Here is a 10121-nt window from a genome sequence, read left to right as displayed (position 1 = left end):
GGGACCGGTTTGAGGACGTACTCTCAGTTCCGTGCGCCAGACCCGGTGGGCATGTCACATCTTTGGGGGATCTAGTCCAAAGACCTCGTCACAATCTCCCTGCTGGTATACCAAATGGTGCACTATACCAGCGGCCACTGGTGGCATCAAGACGGGATCGTGTCGTGTGGGTAAAGTGTACAACCTCTCTAGAGTGTAAAACTATTCGAGTAGCCGTGGCCACGGTCATGGACGACACATGAATCTTTCTTGACATACAGGACCTGTCTTGCTTATTCCCGCTTTACCCTATTCTTGGAACCTATGAAGAGTGTGAGTTGATCGAGGATCCTCACCTTGATGAATGTTATTCTGGAGATAAAACATGTTTTCATCTAAAACTGCTTTTATCCAACTGCTTTATTTGTCAAACAAAATTAGCTTTATGCAAATGAGCCATACAGCCTTCGTTTGAAGCCACATGTAGCTATTAGGTCCTTCCCCGTGGGAGGCATGTTGAGTACGTAATGTACTCATGGAAATACTTTTGTTGAACAACAGAGATCTATAAAGACGAGGGCGTCGACTACGACTATTATGATGATCCTGAGGAGTGAGGACATGTTGACTACATCGACTGCCTATGGCTGAGATGGAGTCGCTATGCATTGTACTTTCCGTTGTTTTTCTGATTGTAATAAATGTCATGGGACATTTAACTAGGTATGTCTTGTGACAAATATACTACTTGTAATACTTTTACGTATTGTGCAATGATATCATTTCACTGTGTTGTCAACAATGATCCTGGGGTTGACAAATATACACAGGAGGGTCTGGAAGTTAATTCCAGGTTCTCACAACGGGGCCTCCTGCTTGATTCTAGCCGGCGGCGACATGGACGACAAGGAAACCGCGGGATTATTGGCCGGATCCGTGACGGGGGACGACCGCGGTCAGTGGCGGCGTGCGACGTCGGGCCGGTCACATCTGTGGCGTCGGTCAAGGACGGTGACCAGCGGCGTCGGACGGGGATGGAAGGGCGTTTCAACCAAGCGACGGCGATCTTCCACACCTCCGGCCACCTTCGGCAATCGGCCAGTTGGAAAATGGATCAGGAGGAGCGTGATCACCGGGCGGGCGGCTAGATCGTCTAACTTTCTGTTTTTTTCCTGTACGCGGGCGGCAGGCGGCAGATCGTGTTTTTTTTATGCGCGCGGGTATAGGTACGACCGGTAGTGTACAATACGAGGTGACAACACAGAAATACAGTGCAGAATGAAGGTAGTGCGGCTGAGAGCATCTCCACTAGACCCCCAACAGACCCCCAGGAGGCCTTTTTCATCGCCGGCGCGCGTTTTTCCTCCCAGTCAAGCCCCCAGAAGCTCAAAAAGCGCCGGATTTCGCCGAAATTACGACCGGCGGTCACAACACAAACCTAGAAAGCTGTGGTGCAGCTGGGGGCGCCCGTGCTCTCTTTCGCATGCATCGGCCCACTTGCCAGCCCCTCTCTCTCTCCTCTCTCCTCTCCTTTCTCTTTTCTCTTTCTCCTCTCTCCTCTCCTTTTCCTTCCATCACCTACCAGGCTACCACACACAGCCCGAGCGGGGAGGGGCACGCATGGCCGGGGCGGGGCTCGCGCTCGCGCGGCCGGAGCGGAGCATGGCCGGGGCGGGGCTCGCGTGCGCGCGGCCGGAGTGGGCCGTCTCCGCCCGCGCACTCCATGGCGCCCTCACCGGGCGGTTGAGCTCCAGCTCCACGGCATGGCCGAGGACGAGGACGTTCACGGGATCTCTGGCGTGGCCGTGGCGCTGCTCACCCTGGTCGGCGTCCTGCTCCTGGGCCCCGACGCGGAGAGGCCGGCACGTGCCTTGGCTACGTCCTCGTCCTCCTTCCGGCTCGCTGCCCGCTGCCATCGAGGCCAAGCTGGAGGACAGGGAGCAGATGGGATGGCCGGGGCGGCGAGCGCGAGGCCGCGGCCTGCGAGCGCGCGGCCGTGGGAGGGCGCGGCCGCGGGCGTGACCTGCGCGCGCGGCTGTGGACGGGACGGCCTGGGCGGCTGCGGAGAAGACGTGGCTCCTCCTCTCCGTCTTCTCGCTGGCCAACACCAACTTCCCGCTCTCCACGGCCGGCCTCCTCCCGTTCCTCGTCGCCACGCTCACCGCCACCAACGTCCCGGCCGACACAAGGCTGGCGTGCCTCGCCGCGCTCCGCAACCTCTCCGCCAAGCTCGAGCACGTCCGGGCCATGGTCAACAGCGGCGCCGTGCGCGCGCTCCTGGCGCTCTCCCTGATGGAGCGGACGGAGATCACGGCAGCGGAGTCGGCCCCCGCTTCTCGCCAACATTGCTCCTGGGGGCGCAACGAGTGAACAAATTCCCGCCCCGAGGCCAAAGTTCTCGCGGGCAGCCCCCGAGGAGGCGAAAAAAAATGTCTCGTGGGAGGCTCAACGGCTGGAGATGCTGAAGGAGTCCTCCGCTCCGCTTCATTCTGCCGCCGGCGAAGGAAGAATCTCTCTCTCGGGGGCTGGGTTGGGGACGGGCATCATCGGAATGAATCGGAGGCTACAGGGGAGGGGAGGGTCCCATCTCCTCTGTTCATCAACAGGTGCGGTGCGGTCCGTGCGTACGCTCCTCCGGCCGCATCCATTTCCATTTGCTGCCCTGCCCCTCACTCCCACCCCCCACTCCCTCCCTCTCCAGTGGTTCAGCCTCCGCCGGGACCAGACGCGTCGCCGCCGGCCGTACACAGCACTAGGCCGCCAGTCACTTCGTCCGGCACTGCCGCCGGCGCCCAAGGAGGTGAGGACCCCCTCCTTCCACCTAGTGGATCCTCAGATCTGAATGGGGACTTGTTTATTACATATCTCTGCTTTCATTTGATCTGTCTACCGGAAAGCACCGGGTTTTCGGTTTGTTTTCTCTTAGTTTAAGCTCCGATGTGCTGTCCAAACTAAGCTCAGACTTTTCTAGTACAAGAAGAAAAGCTTGCCAGATTTGTCTGCTCACTTGCCAGATCTGGACCACTGTTACTTCTCACAGAACAAGGGAGATCTAGCTAGCTTTTTCCTCTGGATCAAGGGATCCTTCCCTCATCTCTCCGCCCAATTCAAGGTAAATTCCGCGATTCCAGCTCCAGCACACTAGTTGAAAATTGTCGATCCCCTCAGTTTTGTGTGCAGGCCACATTTTCCCTTTACAAAGAATCTACCGACTGAATCTTACTGTGACCATTGATGTGTGAAAGGTGGTAATAAAGAGGACTAATTTTGATTTCGTGTTTTTGCTCTAGAACAAGGGCCAACCAAGAACTGTATCTCATCTCTCCAGTTGGTTTTCAAGGTACATTTAATTGATTTCATCTCCACCACGCTTATTTTTTTGTGCCTTTCCGTTCAAATAGTTGGTGTTTGTTCACGGTTACATCGATATCGATTTCACTTCAAGCCAATTTTGTGTGCACTGTCTTCTTGTTTGCAGGCCACTTTTTTCCCTTTGGATTTGTTGCTGGTCCCTAGTGAGTGAATCTGATTATGCTTCCTTATTAGCATGGAATTATTGATGTGTAAAAGGACCTTCATAATAAAGAGGACCAATTTTATTTGCATGCTTCTTTTCAGTACCAGCATTGATGACGACTGCCGCATATATATCTCGCTCGCTGGATCTGCATCGCTTCTAGCGGGTCTCCAAGGGTCTCGCGCTCTGCTCACCTCTACTTCTCAAACAGCAAGGGATATCTATCCAGGTCTTGCTCTCGAGCAAGGGCCAAGCAAGATCCGTCTCTCACATTTGTGGAGCTACAAACAAAGGTGTGTTGCAGCTTGCATTTAGTGGATGTTATCATGAGAATGTATAGTTCACAAATGAAGAAAATAAATGGTACCCCCTCCATTTACAAATAAGTGACATGGTTTTAGTTCAAATTAATACTAAACCTAAATTATGCCAGGAAGCAGAAGGGACCTGCATCCCGAATTCGCTCCAGGCTCGGCTCGGCTCAGCTCATTCAAGAGTGTTCTAGAGCCACCAAACAGTGAATAATTAAAGAAGGTGTCGCAATCGGACCACTACTTGATTAGCCATTTGAAAACAGCTCTAAAACAGCCAACGTCAAGCTTAGATACAACTCTCAGGTAGAACTTCTTAGACCTCCTTTGGTTCAAGTATCTCATATCCTATGAGTAAGAATAGGAAGAGAGATGTCCTTTGATTCACATCATAGGAATATTTTCATTGAGTCTAGGCTAGTGTTTATTTTCCTATAAAGTGTGGAGGATAGGAAAAATTCCTCCATAGGAATAGGATTCTATTCCTACAAACCAAAGGAATTTAAAGGAATTTTTCTTATAGAAATCCTATCATACAGAATTCCTACAAAATTTCTTCAAACCAAAGGAGGCCTTAAAGGAAAATATTTATATGCATCCTAGCTAGTTTTTTTGGGTGTGACAATTTCTCTTTTAAATATTGCTTTCATCTCATAGAATTCATTACTACATGCTTACATCATAATATTTTTATTTTTACTACTGCGGATTCGTCCTGATGATACAGAGGGAAAATATTGCACCATGTTTCACAGGGGAACACGTCAAAACCTGCAAAAGTTTAAAAGGCAAAAAACCTATTTTTCAAACAACAGTGTACTCTGGCCTGGCAGTATAGAAGCGAAACACGAAATGTTTCATAAAAAATAATGTTGCTTCTCATTTTGGTGTTGAGTTTAAATCGGACTTTGTAATCTGGGTGGCGTCGTGTTGGGGGCTGCATGTTGCACTCTGTCGAGTTGGCTGTGTAAACTCCTATATAAAGCAAAGAAGAAAACCTGAAAAGTTGTGTTGCGCTGCGTGCATGTTTTTGTGAGGTTGGCTGAAAAATCCACATATAATGAATTAATGATATCTTTATTATTGCTTGCTGCCATTGGCTAATCAACTGCAAACGGGCGGGTTTGTTTTTCTACCTGCAGGTGCAGCTAGCTGGCGCCCTAGGTCCAAGTTGTTGATTCCATCAGCAACAGGCAAATTAAGAGCACACACGGCTATGGAGGTGGCCGTCAGCGCAGCATGGTGGGTGGTAACCAAGGCGCTGGCCCCGGTGACGGACGGCTTGCTGGAGGCATGGGCGGCCAGCGCCGGGCTCGGCCCCAACATCGACGCCCTCAAGATGCAGCTGCTTTACGCCCAGGGGATGCTCAATAACGCCCAAGGGCACGGCAGGGACATCACTAACCCTGCGCTCAAGGGGCTGCTCCACAAACTGCGGCAGCTGGCGTACGTCGCGGATGAAGCGCTGGACGAGCTGGACTACTTCCGTATCCAGGACGTGTTGGACGGTACCTACCACGCAGCAGCCGTCGTGGATGACAGTGGCTGCCTCCAGGGCCTCGTCCTCAATGCTCGCCACACGGCTAGAGCTGCTGCCGGGAAGATCAAGTCCATGAGCTCCTGCTCCCATTCTGCTAGCCCACCTGATGACCAAGAAGATATTGGTGGCAGCCCTGGACGTGCTGTTCAAGCTGTTGCTAAACACTTACCATGCTGCTACTCTTCTCCTCACACCAGTGAGTTGGCCGAATCGCCCAACATGCCAGCTGCAAGCAGATGGTGGCTCTTCTGTGGCGCCTGCCCGCCCAAGGTACCGGCGCAGAGAGTTAACACCAAAGAGGGAGCACCAAAACTGAAGTTTGATAGGGTGGAAATGTCCAAGAGAATGATAGACATTGTAGATCAGCTCAAGCATGTATGTGCTATGGTCTCCACCATTCTTAATCTAGAGCTTCTGAGCTTAAGCCGTATCCCTACCCAAGTCAGCATTGCTATGGATCGACCCAGAACCACCCCACAAATTATAGAACCTCAACTATATGGGAGGGATACCCAGAAAAAGGAAATTATAGATGCCATCACCCATGGTGAATATTCTTGCAAACGACTTACTGTCCTTCCAATTGTTGGGCCAGGGGGTGTTGGGAAGACAACCTTTACACAACACATATTTGAAGAAGTGAAGAGCAGTTTCCAGGTTGCAATTTGGATATGTGTGTCTCTCAACTTCATTGCCGATACTTTGGCACAAGAGATTTTGGAGCAGTTCCCTAAAGATAACAACAGTGAAAGCAAAAATGATAGTAGCAAAGAAGAATACCGTAGAACGATTTGTTCTACGGTCAAGGTTTCAAAAAATAGTAGCAAAGAAGAGCAAATTGAACAAAGGTTAAGATCAAAGAGGTTCTTACTTGTCTTGGATGATGTCTGGAAATATCATGACGATGAGTGGAGAAAACTATTAGCTCCATTTAAAAAAGTTGGGACACAAGGCAATATGGTTATAGTCACAACTCGAATTCCAGGGGTAGCAAACATGATCAGGACAGTTGACCATTCTATAGAAATGGAACATCTAGGTCTTGAAGATATCATGTCTTTCTTTGAAGCATGTGTATTTGGTGACCAACAACAACCATGGCAAGATCATCTTGAACTATATGATGTTGGCTGCAAAATAGTGAAAAAATTGAAGGGTTTCCCTCTTGCTGCAAAAACTGTGGGTAGATTGCTTAAGAAGCAACTGACGTTTGACCATTGGATGAGAGTTTGGGAAAGTAAAGAGTGGGAGTCACAAGCTAGCGATAATGACATTATGCCAGCTCTGAAGCTTAGCTATGATTATCTCCCTTTCCATCTGCAACAATGTCTTTCCTTCTTTTTTCGATAAAGGGCGATTTTATTATCTCAAATGTAGCATCAAGCGGATACAAAACATTATGAGTAACACCCGGCCTCTGCATAACTAGGATGCACACAGCCAAACACCAAAGTCTGACACTAGAAAAAGTAAGAAAATGGACAATACGACAACAGTAGAGTCCTATGGACCGACACTTTGCCTATGTCGAACTCGGCGGTGGATGGATCCGGAGGTTATGCTGCCACCCATGTTGGGAAAAAACCTCCATAGCCGCCTGCTCCAACCGCGTACACACCGCCTTGAACAGCGGTTGGTGCTCCGCCTGTTGTAGCGTAGACCACGTACGAAGTGAGTGCGTACAACGGAAAATAACCTGCAGAGGAGAAGCATTTTTGTCATTAAAAATCAAATCATTTCTACATAGCCAAAGCGACCATAGTAAGGCATACGCCCCCACCCTTATTAGCGTTTTGACACTATTTGAAATTCCGTCCAACCAATGACCAAATATATTGGCAATACTCGTTGGCGGATACAAAATTGACGCTATTTGGATGACTGACTATGTAGACCGTGCAAACTTGCATTGAAAAAAGAGGTGTTTGATTGTCTCGTCATGAGCACAAAAGCAACACTTCTTACTTCCTGGCCAGTTGCGCCGTGCAAGATTGTCTTTGGTTAGTACAACTCCCCTACGAAGATACCACATAAAGATTTTAACTTTTAGTGGAATCTTTGACTTCCAGATTTTCTTGTTATTATTCACTGGCACCTCGGAATGCATAAGCGCACGGTACATCGAGTCTACTGTGTAAGACCCTGATGTTGTGAGTTTCCAGTGAAACACATCCCGACCTTGTGTCAGATTAATCGAATCCAGACGGGATAAAAGATTATGCCATGACAAAAGTCGGGGGCCAATCAAATCCCGCCTGAACGAAATATTCGGTGGGGATGAACTAAGCACTTGCGAAATAGTATTACTCTTATTGCGAGCAATGGCGTATAAGGCTGGGTATTGCTCTCGGAGACTGGCATTGCCTAGCCATATGTCTTCCCAGAAACGAACCTCTGACCCATCCTTTATCGCGAAAGACCCAAAGCGAAAAAGATGTTTCTTTGCCACCATTAGGCCAGCCCAAAAGTGTGAGTCACCAGGTTTCCAATAAGCCTGAGACACCGCCTTTTGGCCTAGGTACTTGTTGCGCAATTTGCCAAACACCATTCTCAGTAAGAAGTTTGAACAACCATTTACTAAGTAGGGCCTCATTGTTGACCTGCAGGTCATGAATTCCAAGGCCACCTTGGTCTTTCGGCCTACAAACCACACTCCATTTTGCCAGCCTATATTTTTTCTTTTCACCGTCTCCCTGCCAAAAGAATCTGGATCTAAAATAGTCCAATCTTTGGAGGACCCCTTTTGGGAGTTGGAAGAAAGAAAGCATATAGAGAACCATATTTGTGAGGACAGAGTTAATTAAAACCAACCGTCCTCCAACTGAGAGCAACTTGCCTTTCCAACTGCTCAGTCGTTTCTCTAGACGCTCCTCAACATGCTTCCACTCCGCAATGGTGAGACGCCGATAGTGAACCGGTATTCCCAGATATTTAATTGGGAATTGACCATGTGCACAACCAAACAGGTCAGCGTAATCTGCAGCCGCCTCAATGTCTTTCCTTCTGTGCATTGTTTCCCGAAGATTATGAATTTCATGCAAAAGAGTTGGTTCATTTGTGGATTGGCCTAGGTATTTTACACTCAGATGATGAAAAGAGAAGAATCGAAGATGTTGGATTGTGTTACTTAACTGACTTGGTTAATCAAGGTTTTTTCAAAAAGAATGAATCGAGATTGGGCGGTCCTTATTACACCATCCATGATCTACTGCGTGAGTTGGTTGCGAAGGTCTCATCATATGAGTGTCTTAGCATATCAAGCTCCAATGTGATGTGCATAGAAATTCCCCCATTTGTTCGGCATCTGTCTATCATTGTGGATGATGCAGACGTCAAGGACACCATGACTTTTGAAAACTACAAGAGGGATTTGTGTGCGCTGGAAAAAAGGCTTGAAGTTCAAAACCTACACACTTTAATGTTGTTTGGACAATACCACGGAACCTTTTCTAGGGTTTTCTGTGGTTTGTTTCGGGAAGCTAGAGCCCTTCGTACTGTATTTTTGTCTGATGCATCATATAACCTGGAGGATGTGTTGCCTAACTTTTCAAAACTTGTCCATCTTCGCTACTTCAAGCTAGCTGGTTTTGGTGATGACAAGGGCTTGTGTGTAGCTGGTGTGCTGTGTAGATTATATCATTTGGAAGTCATTGATCTACAAGGATGGAGGGGCCGCTTTGGTTCAACAAGGCATATTAGCACCCTTGTAAAGTTAGGTCATTTTGTTGTGCCCCGAGAAGAACTTCATTCTGACATATTTGAGGTGGGAAAACTAAAATTCATCAATGAGTTAAAGACATTTAGAGTGGGACAAGAAAGCAACATGTTTGAACTGAGTCAACTAGGGAAACTGGAAAATATTGGAGGATTGCTTGGCATTTACAATCTTGAAAAGGTGCAATCAGAAGAAGAAGCAACTAAATCAAGACTGATACACAAAAGCCACATGCAAGAGCTAATATTAGAATGGTATGTTCAGCGATCTAACAGGGATCCTACATTTGAAGAAAATGTTCTTGAACGCCTTGTACCACATAGCAATCTTCAACACCTATACATTAAAGGGCATGGAGGAACTAATTGTCCAAGATGGCTAGGTGTAAACCTCTCCATAAAGAATCTGGAATCTCTTTATCTGTATGATTTGTCTTGGGGAAACCTTCCACCTTTAGGAGAGATGTGGATGGTCAATGATCTTGGTGCAGTGTACAAGGACTGTATCTTAGGCCAAGGATTTCAAAATTTGAAAAGGCTAGAATTGGTTAAAATACCAAGATTGAGAAAATGGGTTGGGGACAACAATACTTGTCATTTGTTCTATCACTTGGAAGAACTCACCATTGAAGATTGCTCTGAACTTACCGAGCTGTGCTTTCCAGATCTTAGTTGTGGTCTGCGACAGCAAGAGAAGAGCATATCTTGGTTTCCTAGACTAAAGTCTCTCGGGATACACAACTGCCCGAAGCTACTGTCATTGCCTCCAATCCCTTGGACTTGTGGTCCGTGCTCCGCTGTGATAAATAGGGTGGGCTCCGGTCTTGAGCGGCTAGTTTATAAAGAAGACTCAACTTCATCACTTGAAGTGCAGGGAACATATGGCCAGGATAGTGTGTTCTTTAATGGGTTGGTCTTCTCAAATCTAACTTATCTGAAAACATTGGTGATGCAAAGTTGCTCTCCTCTGCTGCTCGATCGCCTCCTAATGCTAAAATCTCTGGAATCCCTCCAGATAAGTAACTCAAGTAATATATTATCCATGGTTGAAAGTGTGGGC

The 10121-nt window shown here is 47.9% G+C and overlaps 1 protein-coding gene across 1 annotated transcript in view; it reads left to right on the top strand.

Annotated features, from left to right (window-relative positions):
- The first annotated feature begins 2788 nt into the window (after positions 1 to 2788).
- Positions 2789 to 10121, top strand: part of LOC125506985 (putative disease resistance protein RGA3) — a 26473-nt gene continuing 19140 nt past the window's right edge. Inside the window, exons 1-7 of the mRNA XM_048671692.1 lie at positions 2789 to 3091; positions 3270 to 3319; positions 3458 to 3494; positions 3598 to 3789; positions 4950 to 6107; positions 6165 to 6674; positions 8314 to 10115. Of these exons, the coding sequence (XP_048527649.1) occupies positions 5024 to 6107; positions 6165 to 6674; positions 8314 to 10115 (3396 nt within the window). The 5' untranslated portion in view covers positions 2789 to 3091; positions 3270 to 3319; positions 3458 to 3494; positions 3598 to 3789; positions 4950 to 5023. The remainder of the gene's footprint in view (positions 3092 to 3269; positions 3320 to 3457; positions 3495 to 3597; positions 3790 to 4949; positions 6108 to 6164; positions 6675 to 8313; positions 10116 to 10121) is intronic.

The sequence above is a fragment of the Triticum urartu genome, chromosome 5 (genome assembly GCF_003073215.2).
Source record: "Triticum urartu cultivar G1812 chromosome 5, Tu2.1, whole genome shotgun sequence".
In the NCBI taxonomy this organism is placed as follows: domain Eukaryota; kingdom Viridiplantae; phylum Streptophyta; class Magnoliopsida; order Poales; family Poaceae; genus Triticum; species Triticum urartu.
Note: the sequence above shows the minus strand (reverse complement) of the source record. Positions and strands in the feature narration are given on the sequence as shown.